General features: G+C 38.5%; 1 protein-coding gene across 3 annotated transcripts in view; it reads left to right on the top strand.

The window, feature by feature from the left end:
- The window catches only part of KATNAL1 (katanin catalytic subunit A1 like 1), a 77,033-nt gene extending 52,845 nt beyond the window's left edge, over positions 1 to 24,188 (top strand). For all 3 annotated transcript variants that reach the window (XM_087894736.1, XM_087894735.1, XM_034410893.3), the window contains 5 exons: positions 11,374 to 11,532; positions 11,883 to 12,009; positions 14,485 to 14,619; positions 17,141 to 17,267; positions 21,434 to 24,188. In XM_087894736.1, the coding sequence (XP_087750862.1) occupies positions 11,374 to 11,532; positions 11,883 to 12,009; positions 14,485 to 14,619; positions 17,141 to 17,267; positions 21,434 to 21,632 (747 nt within the window). In that variant the 3' untranslated portion in view covers positions 21,633 to 24,188. The remainder of the gene's footprint in view (positions 1 to 11,373; positions 11,533 to 11,882; positions 12,010 to 14,484; positions 14,620 to 17,140; positions 17,268 to 21,433) is intronic.
- Positions 24,189 to 27,843: the final 3,655 nt, after the last annotated feature.

Genomic DNA, 27,843 nt, shown 5'->3' with positions numbered 1-27,843 from the left:
GGGACATGCTATGGCTCAATGTTTTTATTTGGAACAAGTTCACTATCTGTCTTGTGTTGAAATGAAGAATATGGTTATTATTATTCCCATTATTATGAAATGGGAATATGGCTATTATCAAATAGTATTTTTTTTAGGAAAAAGTTTTTTTTTAAATCTTTAGTTCTGTGGCTGCATATTCCTCCCCTCACCCTTACGTTTTGATTTTAGATTGAATTATTGCTTCACTGAATATCTTTCATTTTAGACAGTGTTTTTTTTTTAAAATTTGATTTATATGCCACCCTTCTCCGGAGACTCAGGGCGGCTTACAATGTGCTCAGCAATAGCCTTGTGTTAGCTAGCCAACCCTGTTTTAGATGTAGCTATCATTCATTTCCCAGACACCTGCCAGTCTAATTTTCAGGCTTTTTAAATTACCATACTGCTTTATTATCTGATTCTGTAATGGGCATCTCCAGCAGGCCAAGCTTCTAGAGATCCCTAATGTATCAGACAGAACACACAGCTGACCTGTTCAGTAATCCATTCTACCTCTAGTTAGATAAGCCTATGAGGATCATTTCGATACATCTAAGCAAATGCAACTTATCTCCACTTAAGCTTAAATAGTTACCGTATTTTCCGGCGTATAAAACGACTTTTTAACACATGAAAATCTTCTCAAAAGTCGGGGGTCATCTTATACGCCGGGTGTCGTTCTCCTGTAACCAGGCAGACCAGCCCAAAAGGCTCTGACGAGCCTTAAATGGCTCTGGCGATCCAAGCTCTGGCGATCTGCTAATCAGGCAACTCAGCTGGGATCGCCAGAGCCATGGAGAAGGGAAAAACTTTCCCCCCTCCAGCTTGCTTACCTTAGCTCAGTGGTTGGGTGTCAAACAACCCTTTCACAGGGGTCGCCTAAGACAGTGGTCACCAACCGGTGGTCCTTTGGTGGTCCGTGGAAATTTTTTTGTATTTTTGCATTTTTGCAGGTGGTGCAATACAGAAAAACGAGCGCAGCCCTCGCCATCCGGAATGAATGGTGTTGTTGTGGCGGTGGGGGAGGGGGCGGCAGAAGCGGGAAGAAGCGGCATTTGCAATGGCTGGAAGCTGTGGGAGTGAAGCACTACTTTCATTTGTACGGCAACAGCATTCCGCCTTGGTATATTTGTGCCAGCCAGTGGTGCAAGGCAGCCCTCCTCTCCTGCTGCCTGGGACTCAGAGTGGTAAATGGTGTCTGATCCAGAGAACAGATGGGTTTTGCTCTCTAATCCGGATGCCAGATCGGCCCCCTGCAAACTCTCGTCTCTCGAGGAGCGCTCCATGAAGCGGGGCTGGAAACTTTGGTTGGGCTGCTTGAGAGAGAAGAACTTGCAGGGGGGCGATCTGGTGTCTGCAACGGAGAGCAAAATCCGGCTTCTTCTCTCAGCTGTAAGAGCGGCATCAGGATTCCGCCTTGGTATATTTACGGCACAAGGCAGCCCTCATCTCCTGATGCTTGGGACTTGGAGCAGTAAATGGTGACTGGTCCGGGGAGCAGTCGGATTTTGCTCTCCATTGCGGATGCCAGATCGGCCCCCTGCAAGCTCTCGTCTCTCGAGGAGCCCGACCAAAGTTTCCAGTGCCACTTCAGGGAGTGCTCCTTGAAAGATGAGATCTTGCAGGGGGCTGATCTGGCGTCCTCAATGGAGAGCAAAATCCAGCTGCTCCCTGGACCAGTCACCATTTACCGCTCTGAGTCCCAAGCAGCAGGAAACGAAGGTTGCCTTGCGCTGCAAATATACCAAGGCAGAATCCTGATGCTGCACTTTCAGCAGAGAGATGAGGGCTGCCTTGGCCATCGGCTGGCGCAAATATACCAAGGCGAATGCTCATGCCGCACAAGTTCAAGTAGTGCTTCGCTCCCACACTTCTTCCGGCCCTCAGTCTCTCAGGGAGATGCTTGACTTCCTCTCAGCCCCAAGACACTGGCTGGCCCATGAGATGAGAGAGAGAGAGAGAATGAGAGAGAAAGAGAGAGAATCAGAATGAGACACAGAGAGAAAGAGACAAAGAATGAGAGAGAATGAGAGAGAGAGAATCAGAATGAGACACAGAGAGAAAGAGACAAAGAATGAAAGAGAGAGAAAGACAGAATGAAAGAGAATGAGAGAAAGAGACAGAGAGAATCAGAGAGAGAGTGAGAGAGAGAGAATAAGAGACAGAAAGAGACAGAGAATCAAAGAGAATCAAAGAATCAGAGAGAGATTGAGAGAGAGAGACAAAATGAAAGAATCAGAATGAGAGAATCAGAATGAGAGAGAGAGAGTGGGGAGAGAGAAAGAGAGGGAGAGGGAAAGAGAATGAGAGAAAGAGTGGGAAAGAGAGAGAAAGGGGGCAAGAGAAAGAGAGAAAGAGTGGGGGGGAGAGAAAGGGGGACAGAGAGAAAGAGAATGAGAGAGTGTGGGGAGAGAGAAAGAGTGGGAGAAAGAGAAAGAAAGGGGGGGAGAAAGAGTATGAGAGAAAAAGTGGGAAAGAGAAAGAGAATGAGAAAGAGGGGGGAGAAAGAGAATGAGAGAGGGGGAGAGAAAGAAAGAGTGGGGGAAAGAAAGAATGAGAAAGAGAGGGGGAGAGAGAAAGAGAATGAGAGAGTGGGGGAGAGAGGGGGGAGAGAGAAAGAGAATGAGAAAGAGTGGAAGAGAAAGAAAGAGAGGGAGAGAGAGAGAGAAAGCGAGAATGAGAGAGAAAGAGTGGGAGACAGAGAGGAGGGAGAGTGCCTGAAGGACCCCATCCCGTACTGGGAGTCCAGGTGCTTCAGCAAGCGGCGCACTGGATTCGTATTAGTGGTCCGCGAAATTTAAAATTATGAAGTTGGTGGTCCCTGAGGTCCAAAAGGTTGGGGACCCCTGGCCTAAGACCATCGGAAAACACATATTTTTGATGGTTTTAGGAATAACTTTATCGTTGGGGGTCACCACAACATGAGGAACGGTATTAAAGGGTTGCGGCATTAGGAAGGTTGAGAACCACTGCCTTAGCTGCTTGCCTTGCTTCACTTGCCTTCCTTCGCTTGCCTGAATCCATTCCATCAGCAAGCAACTCCCTGCCTGCAATCAAGCAGGCAGGGAGCTGTGGACTTCAACTCCCAGAATTCCTCAGCCAGCAAAACAAAGCTGGCTGAGGAATTCTGGGAGTTGAAGTCTACAAGTCTTAAAGTTGCCAAGGTTGGAGACCCCTGTTCTATTGGGTAAGTTTTTTTCCCCTTTGGGATCTTTAAAAAAAAAATAGTTAATTGGGTTTTTTTTAGTTGTTCTTTTTTAGACCTAGCCATTTAAAGTTTAGGAAGTTTTAAATTTAGCTTTCATATAAAAATTAAAATAAAATAAAATAATATTTGTGCAGTTTTCTGAGATTTAGTGTGTTTCTGTAGTGTTTCACTCTAACTACACAAACACGCAAAATCTCACAAAGCTGTATGTGGAATTTTGTGTGTGTAAAGTGTAAAAGTTGGGTTTTTGGGCTTTTTGTGGCTGTGTGAGGTTCCTGCTTGTTGCAGGGATCATTTTGGGTCTAGCACAGCTGCTTTTACATTGTGGATGAGCCAGTTGTGTTGTGTTGTGTGTGTGTAAAGTGTGAAAGTTGTTTTTTGGGGCTTTTTGTGGCTGTGTGAGGTTCCTGCTTATTTCAGGGGCCATTTTGGGTCTAGCACAGCTGCTTTTACATTGTGGGTGAGCCAGTTGATGTTTTTTTAATTTTTATTTGGTGTGCGTTGGAAGAGGGGTAGTCTTATACGGCGAGTATAGCCCAAACCCTATATTTTAACAGGAAAATTTGGGGGTCGTCTTATACGCCCAGTCGTCTTATACGCTGGAAAATACGGTATGTAGGCATTTGCTAAGGCTTTTTCCTGTTTTGACTTAAAATATGGTTGTACGGATATAGTTATAGATCAGGGGTGTCAAACTCAAGGCCGGCCCACGGAGGGCTTAGATCTGGCCCATGAGGCCGGCCTGGAAATATCAAAATAATGGCCTGCGGTGCCCCTAATGGCAAAAGCGGGCCCCGGGGGGGGGCACGCTAGGCCCCTCCATGACCCATTTTTGGCCAGCAGAATGCTGCAGGAGGCTCTGGAGGCTGAAAACTGGCCACGGGGGGAGCCCCATTTTGGCCAGCAGAGGCACTGCAGGCTGGTCCTTTGATATTTCCAGACCAGCCCTGCAGGCAGGAGGCAAAGTGCTACAAGAGATAGAGGCATGCCACGCCCCATTTTGGCTGGCACAATGCTGCAGGAGGCAGCACCTTCTTCACCTTCTCTTTAGCAACATCTGCCAACTAGAAGTAGGTATCCTCCAAGATCTGGATGGCTGTTGTTCAGAAGAGCAAAAAAAATCTGGGTCTTTACCCAGGTCTTTGATGAGAGAGAGTGAGCCCCCTCGTATCACTGAGTTTGCCATCTTTTATCTCAATCTTTTACCTGCAATTGATTTAATTGTAAATTTTTTGAGGGTCATTCTCAGGGTCATTGAGAATTGGATGGTATAACAATTTTGTAAATTATTACTAATATTAAGTCCTCCTCTAGGGTGTGTCAGGTAATAACAAAGATTGATAGACTGTTGGACAGACACTTTTTAGAGACATCTGGAAAAATTGTCAATTCATTTATGCTCTGCTCCTCTACAAAAGAGTCAAGCCCCATAGCAGCTAGGGACTCTACATGTCTTTAATCTATACATTATGGAATTAAGATTATTTGTGCCAGAAAGTAAATATCCTTTGTCTGGAATAGCTGTTTTGAATGAAAAGGGGGAAAAATGCATTTTGAGCCTGTGTCAAACGCCCACCATGGCCATGTCCCCTGGCCACGCCTACCCCTGGCCATACCTCACCCCATCCCCCATCCCTCCAAGGTCAAACACAACCCTGATGCGGCACTCAATGAAATTGAGTTTGACACCGCAGGTATAGATGATATATTTGATGTATTCTGAATGGAAACTGAAGCACACAGTATGCATCTAGATCTGTAGTTACTTGTATAACATGGTTTTTTATGTGCCCAGTTTCTAGTTTTGCCATTATATGGAAGTGGGCTTGTTTCGTAGATAGATTGAGGCTGAAGTCTATTGTGGGGTAGAAGCTGTTGAAATAATGAAGGAATTTAACAAGATATTCATTTTCATAGATCCAGAAGATTAAATGTCATCAAGGAATCTCAAACAAAGGATAATTTTTGAGGGATAAGAATTGAGAAAATGTTTTTGTAGGTAGCTATGAATATGTTTGAAGATCTGGGAGCCACGCATGTGTCTACAGTTTTGCCACTAATCTGCAGTTACATGTTATGGCAAAGGTGAAGTTATGAGTGAGTACAAGGGCGCACAGTCCAGTAAAAAGCATGTTGTGTTTTGTGTTGTGTTGATGTGAATTATCATATAAACACACATCTATGTGGGTATTTTAAAAAGTGATCTTCAGTTGCATGCTTTCCCAGGATATGGGAAATATAAAATATCTTGAATTGTTTCTTGCTTATGTCTGAAGTGGAGAAAAAAAATCTTCAGTGTTTGCACAGAATAGTATATTTTGTATGGGTTCTTAAGCTTCATGCAAGAATTCAGCATAAATTCTTCAGCTTGGCTGAGCATAGTACTGGATAGATGTTCTGGTAGGTCTGTGAAACCTTCCCATTACAGTGAATGGTTATTTATAGATGTTTGGAATTTTTTCCCCCTTATTTTTCTTCCAGAAGGCAAGATCTGTGGTATTTAGGTTTAGTCCTGATGTAGATAGGGGTCCAGGGTAGAGATAGCACTGGTAGTTAACTTTTATTTGTTGTGAAGGATACTGGTTTAGGAATTTTTTAGGAGAGTACAACATTTTAAGGGATGAGGTGGCTCAGTGGCTAAGACGCTGAGCTTGTCAATCAAAAGGTCGGCAGTTCAGCGATTCGAATCCCTAGTGCCGCGTAACAGGGTGAGCTCCCGTTACTTGTCCCAGCTTCTGCCAACCTAGCAGTTCGAAAGCATGTAAAAAATGCAACTAGAAAAATAGGGACCACCTTTGGTGGGAAGGTAACAGCATTCTGTGTGCCTTTGGTGTTTAGTCATGCTGGCCACATGACCACGGAGAGGTCTTCGGACAGCGCTGGCTCTTTGGCTTTGAAACGGAGATGAGCACCGCCCCCTAGAGTTGGGAACGACTAGCACATATGTGCGAGGGGAACCTTTACCTTACAATGTTTTATGAAGGGACATTATTTTTGAATAATTGATTTTGTTATATTTATTTTTATAATTAAAAATTAATTTTGAATTATTTTCCCCCCTAAAAAAGTACACATTTTGCAAAATTTGTTTGTTTTAGTTTTCATTAGCTCTTTTATTGTAAAAATATGTAAGATGTTAATGGTGTAAAGTTCATTTTGATGTCTGGTGTTAATGTGATTATCCTAAAAGTACAATTTTTCCTTAGAAATCTTTTGATAGTAATTTTCAGGGGGATAAAAGATATTCAGTAACAGTAGCAAAACTGATGTGTGTATTGTCTTTATTCATTGCTTTCCTTTTATGAAATAAATGTCTGTAATTAAGAACCTGGTTTTACACAGAAGCAGTTAACCTTTGCTTCATGAATTATATGTGACTTTTCAACAGCTCTGAATATGCATTGATGAAAAAAGATAAAAGATCATGAAATACTCATTCTAAGCATTCATGAGTCACATTTCAGAACAGATCAAGATGGAAAATTTACCTTGCACAGTCAGAACAGCAAAACTTTAAGGATTATGGTTAGAGAACTAGGCAGAAGGACAGATGGAATTAGCTCTTTGAGATTGACCAGATACTTCAGAGATTTAAGGAATATATCCAAGTTTTCTTTATCTCATTTTATATAAACAAAATCAAGATGGGATTACTTTGAGTTTCTTTCTCATACTTATTTCAGTCTCTAGAGTGTGCAGTCTCTTTTTCAAGTCCTTCCTTAATGGCTTTGTCCTTTCTTCCCCCATCAATGGCTCTTTCATACTTTCTCCAGAGTAAATTATAAATTCTTTACAAGTTGGGTGCAAAAGAACAAGTGAAGTTTAAATCGTGAGTTTTAACTTTTGGAACCATTGGGTATATTTGGAATTTTTCAAAACCTTTTGTGGGCACCTCACAAAATTATTAGTGTGGTGGGTTTGCTCATAAAACAGACATTTAGCAAAAGAGAAATCTTCCTCTCAAGATATTCTGTACTCCTTTTTTTGGCAACCACCAGCTATTTAAAAGAAGTTAAGAACAAAAGAATAAAATCAGATGATCTGTGGGGTCTGGAGAGAACTAAGTGTTGCTAGGCACACTGGTGCTGTGCTGTGGACTTACCATTTAAGATATATAATTGTGAAGCTTTCCAAGACAGGCACAGATCAAATAGGATTGTCCCAGAAATCTAAACACAGTTAGGAACTGCCCATTTATTGTAAACCAGGAGTGGAAACTATTACATCAGCTAGTCGCATTTATTCTTCCCCTGGAGGACTCAGTTAAGGCAAAGATCTAGCCTGTGGATGACAAAGGGCCTGGAAGACTACATCCTCTACATTTCATCAGAGTCCATAACCTCGAAAGAATCTAGCTAATGTTGCGAAGTGTTCCCCTGCCTCTACAACAGACCATGCCCATAAAAAGACAAGCCAAGAGTCAAGGCTGGTTGGGAATGATCAACTTCAAGGGCCTACGTCACCTCCTGTTGCTTTCAATTCACCAGGCATTGAACAGAATAGGCTGCAGTTCCTGGGAACTCTCCTGAGCATTTGCTTGAATACATTCTTTTTCATAATACACATGGTGTGGTTTATCTTAATCTGCCTGATTGTCTGGATGACAATTTTATTTAGATTATCTAAGCAGACCAGTGGGGTAAAAGAAATGCTAGTCATATCAAGATCATGTAACAAGTGCTTTGAGGCAAAATGAGGTCAAAAATATAACAGCCTGAGTATGATGGGCCAAAGATTACTCATGGTTACTTGATCTTCATAGGTGGAGGCCATGAAATTCCAGCTGTCCTGGTTCTAGCCAGTGCATGGAGATTAAAGTCACCCAACCCTCAAAGATGAAGGAACTTCAACACTAGGCTTGGGTAGAGATCCTGCCTGACAGGAGGACAGCCACTACAGAAATAGGATTTTAGTTGACATATCTTTTAAAATTACTATTTTTTATTATATTAGTAAAGTAATTAAAATTACTATACTTTAAATTACTTTTCGGACTATAAGATGCTCCGGACTATAAAATGCACCTAGCTTTTGGAGAGGAAAACAAGAAAAAAAATCTGCCTCTGCCTCCCAGCAATTTGCTTCCTTGCAGCAAACAGCCTGGTCAGCTTTAGCACAGCCTGATTTAGCACAAGCAGCTGATTGGCGATTGCATCGGCCTCCTGGAATACGGCCTATCAGTTGTTCCAGGCTGCGGGGATTGCCAGTGCCCATTACCACCATTGCCGCCCATCGCCGCCACCACTTATTGCCGCCTCTGCGGGCCCATTGTTGGCCCGTTCCAGGCAGCGGGGATTGCCGCCACTGCCTATCCTCACCGCCTGGAACAGGCCGAAAATGGGGCATGCGGAGGCCGAAAATGGGATGCATGGAGGCCGAAAATGGAGCGTGTGGAAGTGGTGATAGGCAGCAACAGCGATGGGTGGCGACGGCAGTGATGGGCGGTTACAATCCCCGCAGCCTGGAACAGCTGATAGGCAGTATTCTGGAAGGCCGATCCAACCGCCAATCAGCTGCTCATGCTAAATCAGGCTGTGCTGAAGCTGACCAGGCTGTTTGCTGCAAGGAGGGAAATTGCTGGGAGGCAGAGGCCGAAGAGTGGGGGCCAGCTGGTGGACGGGGCTTCGGCAACATTTGCTCTATAAGATGCACAGACATTTCCACTCACTTTTGGGGGGTGGGGGGAGAGTGCAACTTGTACATCGAAAAATACGGGTATAAGGTGCATATAGTTCGACGTCTGAAGAAAGACCCCTGTAAAATTTAGAAACTACCAGGTCAAATGATGTAGCTTTCTCTCCCATTTCAAGGCTTCAGATTCTCATTGTTGTTTAGCACATCCAGTTCTTATATTCCTAAATAGATAAAAAGTATAATGTTTTGTCTAGTGTTTAGTCCAATTGGTCTGGTGGTTAAGACGCCAGGCTAGAAACCAGGAAACACTGAATTCTAGCCTCACCTTAGACATGAAAGCCAGCTGGATGATTTTGGACCAGTCACTCTCTCTCAGCTCAACCCACCTCACAGGGTTGTTGTGGGAAAAAATAGGAGGAGGAAAGAATGTTAGGTATGTTTGCCGCCTTGAGTTATTTATAAAAAAAAAAGATGGGATAAAAATAAATAAATATAAATTAAATATAAAATGCTTTCAGTGCTGGAGAAGCTTAGCTGAAACTAAGCTTCTGAATTTTTACAGAAAGATGTGTTACAAATGAAATAAATTATTGAAAATGTGCTGACAGTTCTTTCTGTGAGCAGTAATAATCAAAGAAATACAATTTGGCCCAATGTTTAATTATCTTTATTTACAAGGCAAATGCAAACATCAGAATCCAGGAGTGAATGAGTGGTTTTAAAAAGAGCCTTGGTAGCACAGTGGACTAATGCACTGTTATTAACATCAGCTGCCTGCAATTACTGCAAGTTCAAATCCCACCAGGCTCAAGGTTGACTCAGCCTTCCATCCTTTGAAAGGTAGGTAAAATGAGGACCCAGATTGTGGGGGCAATAAGCTGACTTTGTATAAATATACAAAAGTATGAAGGCTATGGCTTAACGCATTGTAAGCCGCCCTGAGTCTCAGGAGAAGGGCGGCATATAAATTAAAGCAAAAAATAAAAAATAATATTTATATAATTGCCCATTTTGTAAGACACAACTCTGAATTGCTAACAAAATAATAAAAATACAATAAAAACAATACAACATAAAGAAAAAAATCATACACCTGGTCCAATAATTACATCCCTCTCTCAATGTAGTCGTCCGGGCTCTACCCTTGCAGTCTCAATGCCTGGGATTAAACTCACCTCTTAGTAGCTTTCTGGAAGGTTAAGAGGGTGGGAATCCTACCAGATCTTAAAGAGAAGGCAGGGGCGCTATGACAAAGTCATGCTTCCTAGGTTCACTAAAGTAGAGGTCCCCAACCCCCAGGCCATGGCCCACTACTGGGCTGCGACCTATTCAGAACTGGGCCATACAAGCGGGTGAGTGTGTGCGCACAGCTCTACTTGTGTGAGTGGCGGGCGTTCACGCTTGTGTACAAAGCTCCATTTGTGTGAACAGGCACGCATACCTGGCGCTTACTCAAATGGCATGCACCTGCTCCTCGCATTGAACCATCCCCTCACCTCTCCCTGACAGTCTGCCAAGCTGGAAAGGTTGGGGAATGCTGCACTAAAGGGCAACATTTAAGGGAAGGGACCTGTAGTACGCCTACTTTATCCAATCTAGTGAGGCAGGCAGATACCCTCAAAAAGAAGCCCTGTGTCATAAAGGGCTTTAAAATATTTTCAGCACCTTGTATTGCACCCAAAAAGAAGCTCAGCCTTCAGACACTTACAACCTCTGGGTATTTGGGTCAGTATTGTGATGGCATCACTTGGGTATCATTACTGGATATAACTTGCTGTTGAATGTTGAACTCCATTCCATTGGCTGGCTCCACCCACAAGTTTTGGGTAGAGGTGTTCAACATTATAGGGCAGTGATGGCTAACCTTTTTGCCATCGTATGCCGAAAGCTCACGCCCGCAACAGTGCGTGTGTGCACCTGCACCCATAATACAATGCATGCAAGAACCTCCCCGTGCGCCCCACCCCCATGCATGCATGCAAGAACCCCTTGCGACCCCCGTGCATGCACGTTCAACCCCCGCCCCCCACGCATAGGCACGCGTTTCCCGCATATGCCCCACCCCCTGTGCATGTGCGGCAGAGACCCGAAAATCAGCTGGCCGGCGGGAGGCGCGCGCACATGGAGCTGAGCTGGGGTGACGGCTTGCATGCCCGCAGAGAGGGCTCTGCGTGCCACCATCACAGTTATAGGGGCTTAAGGCTGGACCTCTCCCTTCCCACCAACACCAACTGGCTACATAGGAAGGAGAAGAACCACTGCAAAAATGCCTCTTCCAATCACTGTAGCCAGCCCAGAAAGATACCATGGCTGATGGTATTGAAAGTCGCCAAGAGATCCAGGATATACAGAATTTGTAGATAGTCAAGCCTCATCACATCCTTGTTTGAGAAAACCTAAGTCTGAAGAGCCACAATCTAAATTATGTTTAGATGACTTTAATTGCACTATGTTGTTATATGCTTGCATCAGGCTTGTGGTTTCTTCAGTTGTTTGGATTTTAATTTCAGGGAGTACTTATGGTTGGCCCTCCGGGGACTGGTAAAACCATGCTAGCAAAAGCCGTCGCTACAGAATGTGGAACTACGTTTTTCAATGTGTCTTCCTCCACTCTCACATCAAAATATCGAGGCGAGTCTGAAAAACTAGTTCGTTTGCTGTTTGAAATGGTAGGTATTGTTGATTCCCTCAGATATTAAACTCTTTATTTGCATAATTTCTTCCTGGCTCCTTTTCTTTGTAAAATGATTTCAGGGCAATCAATATACATTGTAATGAGTGTATCATATTATAAATGTCCATACTGAATTGGTTTGGAGCTGATGGTTTAAATGGACAACATCATCAGTTTCCTGCGTATCTATGTCTTAGCTTAATTATACTATTTGTTTTTGTGCATCCATAGGACATTCCTTAAATTCACAACTGTTTTGATTTAGCATTAATAAAATGTATTGGTAATTCATAAAACCTTTATGAAACCCTAAGTCACATAAGAAATGTTTATCTTTGTTTTAAGGCCAAGTTTTATGCACCTACGACCATTTTCATTGATGAAATAGACTCTATCTGTAGTCGCAGAGGCACTGTGGATGAACACGAGGCAAGTCGCCGAGTCAAGTCAGAGCTGCTGGTTCAGATGGATGGTAAATAGGGTTTGTTCTGCCTGCATTGGGGAGTCTTTTTCCTGTTTTATACCTTGTTGTAGAATAGACTGTGTGAAGGAGGGAAGGACTTTAAAGAAAAAGTTCCATATGCTCATTTTTTAAATTTGGTTCAGGCAATTGGTGCGTCCAGAGACCACTTTTAAAAAACTGACCTTTGGGGATTCTGAGAACCGTAGGAATTGTGGATTTCCCTGAAGGAATGAGGCTGAAAACATTATCCTTTTTTGTGGCATAGTTTTAAAAAAGTTCAACATACAGATAGATAGTTATTGGGTTATGTTGGCAATTGGGACTGGAATTTCTTGCTAAACTGTGCCATCATAAAGCCATTGTAATCCTAGGACCATGCTGACTAAAGTGGGAAGAGGAGGGAGTCTCAGGTAAGCAGATAAGTAGATGAGAGCTATGGGTGAGAACTGTGGGCAGATGAGTGGGTACTGCAGGCAAGTGCTACAAAGTGTGAGTGGGTGGGCAGGCAGGCATAAAATCAGCAGGAATGGGGGTGACATACCAGTTCCTGCTGGCTTCCCTGTTTTGTTGTGGGAAAGGCTGAAAAAGCCAATCATGTGACTGGGATGCTGCAATCGTAATTGCAAGCTGGTTGCCAAGCTTCCAAATAATAGTCATGTGACCACAGGGTTACTGCAATGGCTAGAACTTCAGGGCCCTATCATAAGTCCCCCTCATCGCCATTCTAACTTTGAATATTCACTAAATGAGTGTTTGTAACCTGAGGACTACCTATATTTAATTTAGCTTTCACAATATTGTTATTTCAGTTTTGAATTATGTGTCAATTTTCTGATACTAGGAACACAAGCAGGTATCGGGAGTTTATATCCATCCCAACAAATACAAATTTGAGGACATAATCTGAAGGACACTCGGGAACTCCAAAAAACTCACATGTCTCTCACAAGTTGCCCATTGTTCTTTTAAGTATACTGGACAGTGGCAGAGAGGCATGATGGCTGAGATTTGGTTAGTACTTGACACCTGGAGTTCCAGTCTTGAATAGTGTAAGAATAATGTAAATAAATCAGTGCAGACAGAAGTTAGAAAAATGAAGACCCATACAGTTTTAGAGAAATTTGAAAAATGATATCTAAAGTATGCATGAAAATCATCATAAAGACTTCAGTGAATATAGTATATGGTTAAGTTTTCCTATGCCTGTTCTATAATCAAGATACTCAAGAGGTTGCTCTGAAGATCAGATTGGAGATGGGGAGAAGGGGAAGGATAATGGTCCTGTTCACCTTTGTTTTCTCTTGTGATGTTTCCGAAAGCTGCTAGAATTGCTCAGTGAGATCTGATGCTTATATACTTTTTTTAGAAATCACAAATGATTCAATCACACATTTTCAATCATAATTACTTGTGTTTTGTTGAAAGTTAATATTACAGTTCCTAATGTGTTTTTGAGACAAATACTGATATTTGCCACATGCTATTTTTTGATTTATATTTTAACACCGTATAATAATTCTCATGATGACTTTTTTGTTCCAAAACTCAACATCTGAATCCAATAGATAATGGAACAGTTACAGTGGCTTTTTGAACATAAGTTAGACTGCAAAAGGATACCGATGGGTTAATCGTACAAAACAACACCCTCCTGGCAATTAGAGAGTAAGGACAACAGAAAATTCTTCAATGGAAAATTTGTGACCAATTCTTCTGCTTGCAGTTGGTTGGGCTGTTTTCAGATGAGGGGTTTTTTTGCTCCATCTTTCTCAGATCCAGGGAATTTCAAGTACATCACCTTCAGGGTATTGTCTGTGTTTTCCCTGTTATTTTCTTTATTTAGATTTTTATCCCATCTTTATTATTTATAAGTAACTTGGGTCATTGAAAATACAGAATAACGGAGTTGGAAGGGACATTGGAAGTCTTTTAATCCAATTCCCTGCTCAAACAGGAGACCCTCTACCATTTCAGAGAAATGGGTGTCCAATCTCTTCTTGAAAAAAAAACTCCGGTGATGGATCACCCACAACTTCTGAAGGCAAGCCATTCCACTGATTATACTACTTCCTCCAATTTTCCCCACAATAACAATCCTGTACAGTAGGTTGGACTGAGAGAGAGAGAGAAACTAGCTCAAAGTCACCCAGCCAGCTATGTCTAGAACCAGAAAGCATTAAAAACCAGCTTGAAAAGGGAGTGAAGGAGGTAATAAAGCTTTGACAGAAATAGATATTACATGAAGTGTCTTTTTTCCTACTGTATTAAGGATTGGCCTCTGAGATTTCTTTGCCCTGTCTAAACATGCAGGGTCTCTCATTGTCTATTTCCCCCCCGTACAATATGTGGTATTGCTGAAACTAAGATGTGACTTTTTTTTGCTTCCAAAATTCAGATTACAATATAGTGCCCGCAAAACCTCAAATTAAAGGGAACAACAATAAAAAAGCACCATGTACTCTAGCTTTATTATTGCTCCTTTAGGTGTAGGTGGAGCTCTGGAGAATGATGAGCCTTCAAGAATGGTGATGGTGCTTGCAGCTACAAATTTTCCCTGGGATATTGATGAAGCTTTGAGAAGGAGACTGGAAAAAAGAATTTATATACCTTTGCCAACAGGTGGGTTTTCTTTTTAAATGTGCTTGTCTGGCACTTGTTATTTGACACTTCCTCAGGGAGCTGTTAAAGAACACATTGAAATTTATGCAACAACATTGGATTTTCAGGCTTTAATTATTATCTTGATCATTGGGGAAAAAAAGTAAAAAAGTTGCTGGCGATTGCAGAATGAAAGAGCTGTAGCAGTCTTTCAATGTAGACTCAATGAGGGGGATCAAGCTTTTTAATGAATTTGTAAACTTTTTTGAATGTTTAACAGGCATTCCTTAAACGAGCACAGATTGAGCCTTGTAGACATCTTTAAAGAATTATTGCCAATGCATTTTCCTGTGTGCCTATTGATGAATACAGAAAAGCAAAGCCATTAATTTTAACTTTCAAGCTTGCCATGTTGCAAATCAACTCCTGCCTGAACTTTATGACTAGATTTTTCAGCTCTTCATAGAACGGTTGGCTGATTTGTTCCCTGCTTGAGAAAACCTCATTGCAGAATGACTCTCCAGGTTGTCAGTCAGAACTGCTATTAACTTCAAGATTCTGTATCATCTTAGGTTTGCTTTTAAGCTGTCTCTTCTCTTGATTTAGGGTAGCATACTACCTGCTTTTTACTACTTGACTCTAAATAAGAACACAGTGTGACAGTGGTTTTGATGAAATTTTGTGGAAAGGAGGACTGTCTTAACCTTGATGCGTTATTTTTCCTGCTTGCTAGGGATGTGCATTTAATGAAAATAAAAGCAGTTTGTTTCAAGGCTTGGACAAAAAGCCTTGCATTCCATTGAAATGTTCTCATTTGGTTCTAATGAAAAAAACACCCTTAAGAGTGTTTCAAGTAGGGAACAGTGAGAAGCTAAAACAAGTGCATTGTTCCCTTATATATTTAACTTAAGATTCAAGAATTGGGCAACCTAGAAAATATGTCAAAGTCTTGGTCAAATTCAGAGAGACAGGTAGCCCTTGTGATATTTACCTGGGTATTCTTTAAAATGGGATATAAAAAATATTATCCCTGAACTTTATCTTCTCCATAGCAGTTAGAAGTAAACACAGCAAAGGGCAGGAAGAAAGTGGATAATGAGTCTGTCAGTTTGGGATTGGTTATCCTGAATTGCTTCTGAATGTCAGTAAAACCCAGTTTGACCTAGATGAGTCCATGACAAGGCCAGCACAAGTATCTCTGAACACTACTACTTAAATAAGTCTTGCCTTTTTTCCACTCACCATTTCTTCTTGTCACCTGGTCTTGGCTCTGCAATTTCACTAGCTATAAAGCACAAAAGAACAAAACCCCATCATTTTCCAGATAAGGACTTTGAAGTGAATTTCCCTACCTCATTTCATATTTGTTACTGTTGATGGGGTGAGGAATTCTGCATCCATCTTGATACATAATAAATTATTCTTATATATTCATAAATTCATTTATCTTATGTTACTGCACTGATTTACATTGTTTCAAATCCCCTTAAGATATTTTCCAGGATATTTTGCCATTTTTGCAAATTAGCAACTTTTCTAAGAATGTATGTGCATAAATACCCCTATGATAGTACAGAAATGTAGGAATTAAATACTGCAAATACTCTTTTACATTAAGGGTCCATATTCCTAAAAATATGAACTTCAAGTTAAACTTGAAACCATTACTTGAAAGAGTGGTCAAAATTAAAATTACAATGCTTGGTTAAATAAAAGCAGTAAAAATGTCATTACTTTTTAAATTTGAACTTCTTTCTTAAACACCTTTCTTCCTGATATATACATATATTACTGAAAAAATGGCAGAAAATGGTTAATAAGCATATGTGTTGGGCAAAAAAACAAGAATTCAAATATTCTCTATAAATATCTCAGTGAAGGTAGCCTTGGTATTCCAAATATTAAATATTTTTAGGATGTTAATCACAAACATTTCTAGACTGATAAATTCAGAAGAATTAACATCATGACTAGAAATGGAATGTATAAATATAACAGTGAAAATTAGGTTACTTCTTTTTCCCAGAAATATTATTAAGAATTGGAACTTACTCAGAAATCATTTGTTATGAATGTTTTCAAAACTTGGAATTTTTTTTACTGCTTCAGCCTTTTATATTTCATCATTCTTTTATGATGAAGATAAAGAATGTTGGTAAAGGGAAAGAACTTTATTATTTAAAAGATGTATATGATGGGGACAACTCAAAAATTAGAGAGTAATTATAAATGTTTTTAGAATGTTTGGCTCATTCATGATGTCAAATATATTTCACTTCAGTTCCAGAAACTAATACAACAACAATTGCAGAAGCTGAAGTTAAGTTAAATTCATCACCTAACAAGAAGAAAAACAACTTTCAAAAAGTTACAGTAGTGTATTAGAAGAGAAGAAAAACTTTCATATGAGAATAAAATATAAAAGTCCTGTTTACCTTTGACTTTATGGAGAACCAACTGACACAGAAAACTGTTGAAATTGATTTCAGCTAAAATTGAGGAAACCATAATGAAAGAATTTTATAAACGTTTATTTTTACAGGAAAAGGCAGAGTGGAGCTGCTTAAGATTAATCTCCGGGAAGTTGAACTGGATCCTGACATTAGTCTGGAAGAAATTGCTGAGAAGATTGAAGGCTACTCTGGTGCTGATATCACTAATGTCTGCAGGTATCCTGTTTTCCTGTCTAGACCAATCAGAACACACATTTTCCAAGAACATTGTTAAACTCTGAATCTTTCAGAATATACATTTTTCATACTTTCCTGGTAATTCCTCCCCTCTCACTTTTTGCCCAGGAATGAGCACTTTTTGCTCACTTTTTATATTTTATAAAAAACAGAAAATCTTTGGGATTTTTTTTAGGATATTCACTTTCTACACAAAGGAAGTTGAACAAGCTTACTAAGTGTTATTCTTGCTTATGAACAGTTAGTGAAGTATATTCATATTTTTCTGTATTTCTTTTCTGACTTAGGGCTCTCTAAAATATTTTTGAAGAAACACAAAACTCACCACATTGGTTGGATTCAATTAAAAATAATATATCTTTAATATATCTGCAGATACTACATTTATTTAGTGAAATGTTGAATTTGTAAAATTCAATATTTGCAAAAACTGGTGGAAGAGTAATGGGTTAATTCTCAGTTTTTACTATTATTACTTTTCAAGGTTGAAAATGAAAGAATAATCAGATTAACAGAGTGTTTTATGACTAAAGCCAAATGGTTTGATCTTGGTAACAGGAATTTGTTTTTATGTTATTAATTATAAAATGGCTTCTGAAAGTCATTGAAACTGTTGAGATTGACATTTTGCAAAGTGGTATGTTTTAGAACTAGTGAATAAAGATTTGACATATTTTTGTCAGAGTGCATACATGATTGATAAGTAAAATACTGAGTAAGGATTAGAAAAAAGATTGTTCCCACTGAAATAATTAGATTTAGTCTACTTCTACCATTTGTTCCAAGATAAAATTTCTTAATATCATGCACCTAGTATTATTTTCTGCTAAATATATTCAGTCATTTATATATTTCTTGCATTTATGTTAATTGTACTTCTACTATGCTTATTTAGTAGCTGGGCAGTATGGTGTTTGCTTGTTCCCAATGTAGTCAAAAATATTTTTCCTCAAGTAGCTTCATTTAAACTGGAGACCAGGATGCACTACATTGGAATACAAATTGGATTATTGATAGTGTGGAAGCAAACAACGCCTATATAGAGATGGCATTATAGTCTCTCTTTATAGATTTAACCAATTAGAATATACCTGTGATTGGATGTAGCAGTTGGGCATTTCACTGGATATAACATATCATGTTTAGTGAAGTCAGTGAGGTAATTAGAATATAACTGAGATAATGAACCAAGACTACAAAAACAATGGGGGCTTGAAAGAACAAAGAGGCAGTTTTCCATGAATATAGGTGTTTTTTAGAGAATTTCTCAGCTGTGTTCTTTACCAGTATTTTCCCCCTCAACTTAGCACTGATTGGCCTTCTGAATGTCCTGTGGCTAAAGTGTTTTGTAATGGAGCAGTGACCCAGTTTGACACCATATAGCTGAGTCTGCTTTGTTTTCCATGAGAAGACATCTTTGGGCTAGGAGCTTTCAACTTGCTCCTTAGAATTCCACTTTACCATTATGGTTCCCCTGGGTACTGTTCTTGGAGGGTGTGTAGACTTATTTATGTATGAGATTTATATGGCGACCCATTTTTGTGAATCTGGGCAATATACAATGAGCAAGAAATAGAACTTGGCAGCATATAGGAAACAAGTATAAATTACAGTTAAAATCAAAACAGTTGGGAATCCATAATATACATTATATTCCTCCAGGTGAAAACTCCACTCAGCCTGGTCTCAACCCTGGAGGAAAGAGGCATGTTTTTAATGTTGTTTTAAACCAGGGTTAGGAGAGATACTTCCAGGCACTTCGGGGAAGAGTTAAACTTTCTAGGTCCCTTGGACAGTAGCACCTGAAATATCCATCAGGAGATATCACTGGGAAAAAAAATTCCTGCTCCATCTACTTTTCCTTCAGATTCTTTTAATGAAAAAATAAAATGACCATATTGTGAAGCGCCAAATTCTAGCTACCATTTTTATTTGCAAGAATATATTTAGGTATGCCTAATATTTTGTTGAGAACTACTTTGCTGTACAGGTTAAGGAGACCAGGAGTTCTAGTCTTGCCTTTGACATGAAGCCAGCTGCGTGACCTTGGACTAGTCACTTTCTGTCAGCCCTAAGGAAGGAGGCAGTGGCAAAACACTTCTGAAAAACCTTGCCAAGAAAACTGCAGTCTCCAAGAATCAGGGAATGAAAGGGGGAAAAAACAAAACAACCACTTTGTTGTAAGATAGAAAATAATGGGTGGCTGTTCAATAGTACTTATTTGGAAATGTTCCCACATGGATAGAAAAAAAAAGCTTATATGGAGTTATATTGAACATCTAGGTGAAAGTGCCAGATGAGAAGATAGAGAGCACATCTCATCCATTTGCTTTCTGAGATGAAATATGATTTATGACTTAGGATTTGTCATCCCTATCGTCCTCTGTCATTTTGTGATTAGGCGGAGGTCACAGCAGCCACAATAATTGATGTGCCAAATCTGCAATTTGGTTTGTGTATATTTGAGGAACGGGGCAAGTATTTACTAAGTCTCCAGTACTGGCAAGGTTGCCTGGCTGAACTTTAATTCTCTCTATAGAAGTGTTTCTCAACATTAGCAATGTTAAAATGTGTGGACTTCAATTCCCAGAATTCTTCATCCAGCTTGCATTCAGTTGAAGTCCGCACATCTCAAAGTTGCTAAGGGTGAGAAACACTGTTCTGTAGTACAGCTTAATTTTATATAGAAGAAAAGTTGCCATTGGCAAGTGGCAGTGTTTGTGGCAGTAGAAAGAAGCCTTTTAGAATGGCATAATAGGCCTAAAACTGTTTGAAGGAGTGTAATCTGATGGATCAGTTTATATATAAAGCTGATGTTTGGGCTGTTTTGTTCTTTTGGTAGGTGATCTTCTCCATTTTACATCATTTTTGGCCTTTTCTTTGACATACAATATTAGCAACAGCTCTGTGATGTAAAGCAATTGCTGAGAAAGATATGATGCCCAGAAGGAAGCGTAAAAGTTTTCTTTTAATATTCTGTATCTATCTATCTATCTATCTATCTATCTATCTATCTATCTATCTATCTATCTATCTATCTATCTATCTATCTATCTATCTATCTATATGTATTGAGTTGGTTTTTCAACCAGACTGTGAACTTTTTACATAGTATAATGCAGAATAAGTCCAGTGATGAATTTAAACTGCCTTTTAGTTCATAATCTAAATAATTGCTTTAGTACCTCTATATATTATAACAAAACAATTGCTTTATAGCTTCCTTTACATCTGCCCATTTGCTAGAATTATTGGTGAATTTCATCCTTAGTGTTGTATCATGTTTAGTTCCAACCTTGTCTGTGAAGGATTATAAAATCATAGGGAAAGAGACTATTTAGATCAATGTTTCTTAAGTTTAGCAGCTTTAAGAGGTGTGAACTTCAACTCATAAATTCTAATTTAGACCATGGAGTCTAACCCTCCACCTGCCCTTTGTCCCCCACTTCTGACCACAGAAGTGGCTATCCAGCCTCTACTTAAACATATCCAATGTAGAATCATATATTTTGAGTCTATATTGGAAGTGGAGGTAAGCAGCTAGACAGGATAGGATGTGCTTTATCTATTCATGTTGGGAATTTACAACTGATACCCTGTTTCCCCCAAAATAAGACATCCCCTGATAATAAGCCCAATCGGGCTTTTGAGCGCATGGCAATAAGGCCAAGCACTTATTTCAGGGTTCAAAAAAATATAAGACAGGGTCTTATTTTCAGGGAAACATGGTACATAGAAATCTATATGTTCTTTTTTTTAATTAACTACTTCTTGGACTAACATGCCAATTCAAACTCTTAGCTTTCAGGCTGTATACTTATCCAAATTTTGCAGACCTCTTTTGGAAGATAAGTAGAAAATTTCAGGGGATCGGTTATACAAGAATTTATCCTTTAAAGAAAATGTGTAAACAAATGCAAATTTTTATGCTGTTAAATATAGGAAATGAAATGTAATTGAATCATTGTTGGCAATGCAAAAAAACCCCAACACCACCCTGTTATAAATAAGGAAATGAAATGTAATTGAATCATTGTTGGCAATGCAAAAAAACCCCAACACCACCCTGTTATAAATAAGTAAAATGGTATTTCAGCCTTGCTGTTATACATCATTACTAATACGTTTATGGATTTTATTTTTAGGGATGCCTCATTGATGGCAATGAGGCGACGCATTAATGGCTTGTCACCAGAAGAGATCCGGGCCCTCTCTAAAGAAGAGCTTCAGATGCCCGTCACCAAGGGGGACTTTGACTTGGCTCTGAAGAAAATCTCCAAATCAGTTTCAGCTGCAGATCTGGAGAAGTACGAGAAGTGGATGTCAGAGTTTGGCTCTGCTTAATCCTGGAGACATCTCTTTATGAAGGATTTTAGATTTTTAATTATAAAATGTTGGAAGGATTTTGAAACCTTTTAGGCTTGTGGTTTTCTTATGGACAATATTCCTCTTTTTTTTGCTTTTTGCACTTTTAGAGGAACAAATGAAAATGTAATGAGGTCATAATATTCCATAGAAGCTGCTTGAAACAGAGAAATCCTTATCTAATTTTGGTGTTCTGCACTTTAACAGTGAATGCCTGTGTCCTATTTTTGTTGACATAGTTTCATCTGCTAATCAGACATGAGATTGGATGGGAAGAAATTAAAATAAGTAATACTGCATCCTTAATATTAGGCTATATTTGTCAGTTTAGCATCAGATCCGCATTACCTTGAATGCGGGTGAAAGGTTTTTATTTTGTTTTTTCCCCTTTATGCAGAGATTATCAGTATGATCTACATCAAAAATATTGGGGATCATTTTATGCTGCATTCAGGTTGCTATGACTACAATGATATTTGCTAGAATTCAGTAATAAAGCAAAACTGTTTTAGTTTTCCCCTATCTGCTGTTCTCTTGATATACCAGGACTACAGCTCCCATAATTTCCAGAAACCTTTGGGAAGGCTGGGAATTCTGGTAATTACATTACAAGCACACCGGGAGAGTACGCAATTCAGGAAGAGTTAAGTTATGAGGGAAAGGAGATATATGTCTCCAAAGATAGCTCTTGACATCGTACCCATCACTTGTGGAAATTTGAAAAACAATTTTGATCTGTACATGTTTACTGTAGCCAGCAGCAGATTAAATGCAATTAGCTCAATTGCTGCATCAAAATTGGAAGCATTGGGATTTGACAACTTGCTTTATACTTTTGTTATTTGAAATTTCAGAACCACTGTTGCTCTTGTTTCTGCTTTATGCTGATATATAACTATACCAATTTCTGTGTACCACTGTGAGCGAGGAAAATATTAATTCTTCAACTATCTTAGTCATTCTAAGACTGTATGCATATGTATTCCAATGGCTACTGATTTAACTTAACATTAATTTATATTTTATGAACACTAGTTGTGTGTTTACAATATAGGATATTGAAGTGGAACACAGTGACACTCCAACTTGAAGCTATAGAATTGTTGTTCTTGAAATCCAGAACTACTCTGTTCCTTTTCCTTTTTTTAGAAAAAAAAATTCTTTTAATATTTGTCATTGGTTTTGTATAACATGCTGTTCCCAGATGTAACAATGTATATTCATGCCTAAATATTTTTTTTTATGATGTACATGGGAAGTGTTACAAAACAGTGTCATCATTTGTGAGGTATGTCTACAGTACGTAGACATGAAGTATAGTTGAGATCTTGAAGTGATCCTCTGAATGAGTGGAACTGGTTTATTTATTTATTTATTGTTGAAGAAAGATGTGTGATAAAAAGTCCTGGCAGATTCTGATTTTGAATGTGGCTCTAGAAAAGTTAACATGGATTGGGATTTCCAAACCAAACTGTCTACATGTCAAGGGATTGTATCCTGTTGGTTTCAGATGTTATGAAAATCCAAGCTTAAGGTTTTGTTGTCAAAACATTATTTAGGTACTCTGTTCTGATTCTCTAAGTATTTTTTACTTGGAGGTAAAGCACCCCAAAGCTGCCCTTTTTTTGTTATTTTTGATGCCAGCAATAAAATGGAAATGGATCCCTGGCAACCTTTCTGCCCTCCCTAGCATATATTAAGAATTAGCTGACATCTCTTCTTTATTGATGTACTTTAGGTTCAGCTTTAGTTTAATTTCAGTTAACCCGTAGCTTTTATTTGCTTTACAATGATGCCATGTGTCATTGCTTATACATTGTGATTACCAACTTTTTGGTAGAATTTTTGGCCATGTCTACAGTTATAGATCAGTATTAATAATTTTATTTGTACAAATAAAATTTGTATTAAACCCAGGAAAGAGATAATAAAATAGCTGAGACAAATTTGGTTTGGCTCAGTAGGAAAGAGAAAGGCCAGTGCTCCAATGGCAGAGACCTGTTACATTACATATGACAAATTATGCAGGTTATGTTGACAAGATATTGCACCAATTTCCACCTAATATTAAATGTAAGCAATCTAGAACGTTTGTTGGTGTTTGGCTCCTTCTGCCAGTAGAAGCAGGTAAACAAATCATAATATCCCATCTGTACATGAGAACTGAGAATTGTCATCTTCCCTCTCCCTTAAAATCCATAAACATAATCCAGCCATTTTCTAACGTATTTCTTTGGTTTGTTAGAAGAAAGAACCCAATCAGTGCTAAACAAACATAACGCTAAGCCACCCAAGATGGATTTGTTGTTTTGTTTAGTCACACCCACTTGGGGAGGAGCCAAGTAGGAATGATCAAGCAGCATAAGCATTTGCAGGATGAATCTGTTTAAACCAGATTTTTTTTTCAATTTAAATGCAGTTGGAAGTCATCTGGTATCAAGACTGTGAATGGTGCATTGTGTTCATTTCCAACAAAAGACAGTTTTTTTTACCTTGAACAGAAGAAGTCGTAATAAATGTCCTAATGATGACTCACTTTTCTTTTATGTGGCAGTTTTTGTTCCGTGGACAGATTTTGCACTCCTGCGGTAGCTGAGTTGGCAGTGATGTTCTGAAAACATATGAGGAAATCAGTAACTCATAAATCTTCCAGTTTTAACAACATTATCTCTTTTAGATCCATTCATTGTTTTCCTTTGTGAACAAAGTGGCCTGGCATTGTAATTTGCAAGGAAAATAAGGGCTCTCATAGGGAACATAAAATTCTTTTAGGACCCTCTGCTGTTTTCTTACTAGAAGTTGCATGCTTTTTTGCTCTCACATTTTCTGTACTTCAAAAATAGAGAAAATCTTTGAAATCTTTGTAAAATATCAGCATGATAGTTTCAGCATGATGATTTATTGAGAGTATATGCACATAAATGTTTTTGGAAAACTAGATACTACCATAAATAAGTTGAAAATAAAGACCTTGTATGTTAAAAGTAAAAATAATTCCTAAAATTTTACATGCCTACCTATTTACAGGATTTGGCAATCTTTGCTAGTTTTTCCCAGTTGATTTGGATTGCTTTATTTTGTTTCATCTTCTGGAAAATCAATTGTGTACCCCAGATGTTCTGGATTACCACTTTAGTCCCTTGCTAAAGGAATGATATGAGGAGTTAGCTATCAGTATTTCTTTGATGGAAATACTGGGACGGGAACACTAAATACTGATTTAACACAGGTGCAACAGTTTCTTTGCAGAGGCCACTGCAACTATTCTAATTCTGATGATACAAGATACTTTAATCTGAAAACTGTAGACAATTTTTTTCCTGATACTATGATGGGGAACATCTAATCAAACCTCATATTATTATTAATTTTATTTATTTATGTAGAACATTTATATAGGTGGTCTTCGACTTACGATCTCTAGTGACTCCAGAATTTATGTTGCTAAGTGAGAAATTTGTTAAGTGAGTTTTGCCCCATTTTACGACTTTTCTTGCTACAGTTGCTAAGTTCTTAAATTAGTAACATGGTTGTTAAGTGAATCTGGCTTTCCTGTTGACTTTGCTTGCAAAGTCGCAAATTGGGATCAGATGACTCTGAGACATTGCAACTGCCATAAATATGAGTCAGTTGCCAAGCATTTGAATTTTGATCTCGTGACCATGTGGGATGCTGCAACGGTTTTTAGTGTGAAAAACGGTCATAAGTCACTTTTTTCAGTGCCGTTGTAGCTTCGAACGGTCACAAAGAAAGCTGGTCCCACAGATAACTGGGTCCTTTACAGGTCATCTTGAACTGGCATCTTGAATTGTACCTGGAAGGAAACTGGCGGCCAGTGCAGCTCATGCAATGGCAGTGTTCCATGGGTAAACCTAGAAGCATACATCACTCTGTGCACCATCATGTTCTGGACCAGTTGTAGTTTCCAGGTGATCTTCAAGGGCAGCCCCATGTAGAGTTCATTGCAGTAATCCAAATGACAGGTGACCAAGGCATGAGAGACTCTGAACAAAGCTTCCCAATTGGCACATCAGGTAGAGCTATGCAAGGCCCTTCCTAGACATAGTTGCCACCGATGAGTGTTAGGAGGACCTATTGAATTGTATACCAACTCATCTGGAGGAGTGCTGAACCATCTAGAATCTGGGGCTTATTATTATGGTTGGTTGTACAATCAGCCAGATATTTATACTGGATTTGGCATTTTTTTATCCATGATGTCCTGCCCAACATCTGGGATAGACAGACGTTGATGTTTGATCTAGTGTTAAAGATGACCCAGGATATAAGATTTCCAGTTAGAGCTGTCTTTTGCAATTGATGGTTGGTGCTTTTGTCAATTCCGATGGTGTTTAAGTGGTGCTCCAGTTTTGGGATTGCACCCAAGTCACCTATAGTAATAGTAATACTAATATACTAATATATAATATACTAATATTACTAATAGTAGTGATCTTTGCTTTCTTTTTAAATTGTTTTATTTATTTTTATTATTTTTATTTGCATTTTCAGCGCAGTTTTGACAATGAATTAAAAATGTATTAGTGTGAAATGGAAAGAATAATTTAAATATCAGTACTATCTGTAGGTTTTTTTTATTGTGGAATGTTATAGAACAATGTTTACTATTATTAACTGCCAAGAACAATATTTCCTTATTTGCATGGGGTTGCACTTTCAAGATTTTCATATAACATACCCAATTTTTTAAACATATGGTATCATTTAGAATTACTAAACATTTATTCAGTGTGTTTAGAATTGTTCACTCCTGTTCTCTCCTTTCTTCTTGGTTTACAATTCTATTTTATAGAGATAACGGAGTTCAGCTGAGAAACAATATGCCTAAAATTACTAATGAGTAAATTGCTGAGCCAAGAATTAATGTTCTTATAGCTGTTGATAATGTCACAGTATGTCTGTTAAAAGTAAGTTTGGGCTGAAGTAGATATTGGGCAGGAAACCAATAATTAAATGTGTGATTTTTTAAAATTAAAATTACTTTCTTAAACTTCATAGCAACTGTTAAGGACTGCAATTTAGATTACAGCAGAAAAACAACATGTGTCTGCATTATTCTCTTTAACAACTGTTGGTAGTTTTGATTATTTTATTTGAAAAAATATCTTTAAAAGGAAGCAGTTCCTCCCCTTAACTTCTCTTTTTAAATATATAACTTTTATTATTTAATCAATGTATAAAATACAAAGCAAAATAAAATAAAAATAGGAAATTATGGGACAAAAAAGGAGGGAAGGAAAATATGGGGTACAAGGGAAGGAAAAAAGGTGTTGATTTCCGTCTCTTTAGAATAGTACAAGATAATATTACAATCTCAACTTTTTTGCTTTTACACATTAGTATATAACTAGCCATTTCTATAACAACAATTCTATCTAATCAGCAGAACCAAAGTCTTAAAGTTTCATTTTTTTATCACAAGCACAAAATCTAGAAATGATACCCACGTAAACATCCAAATATATTCTTCTCTTTGAATAGAACAATTAATTTAACCATTACTGTTTTATCTTCCTTGCTGTTGAAATAATATGTATTTCTATTTGTCTTTAATAATCTTTATAAACCATCACCATTTATATTAACAAAATTCACTGTATTCTTTCAGATTCTTTAACCTTAAAGGGAAAAATATTTTTATCCATTTTAAAATACTAAGCTTTTCTTTAAAAACATTTCTAAAATTAAAACATTCTAATACATCTTTTTTAAAACTTCCTCTTAGCATGCATACATTAAAGTTCACTTTCAGACCAATAAAATTCCAACTAACTCCAATTACCTCATTAAATTTGGATCACTCCCTCCAAGTTACCCTCAGAATATTTTTTTCTTCTTGTATACATCCTTTTTAAAGCTCTAGATCAGGGGTTCCCAGTCTTTTCTATACCCTGCACCCCTAGAAAGCTTCTGATATATTCTCACACCCCTTAAAAAATAAATAATTATATGCATATAATATTCATATAATTATACATATACACTATAATTTTTAAACTTCTAAACCCACGTTTTCGCACCGCCTGGAATATCGTCTCGCAACCCCAGGGGATGTGAGCACCCCCGGTTGGGAATTCCTGCTCTAGATTTTTCTTTAAGCTAATATATCTTTTTCTTTAACTTTCTCTTAACATAGATATTTTCAAGTACATTTTCAATAAGATTTTAC

This window comes from Pantherophis guttatus, chromosome 5 (genome assembly GCF_059756535.1).
Source record: "Pantherophis guttatus breed Tessera chromosome 5, ASM5975653v1, whole genome shotgun sequence".
Classification (NCBI taxonomy): domain Eukaryota; kingdom Metazoa; phylum Chordata; class Lepidosauria; order Squamata; family Colubridae; genus Pantherophis; species Pantherophis guttatus.
This window is presented reverse-complemented; position numbering and strand designations above follow the sequence as displayed.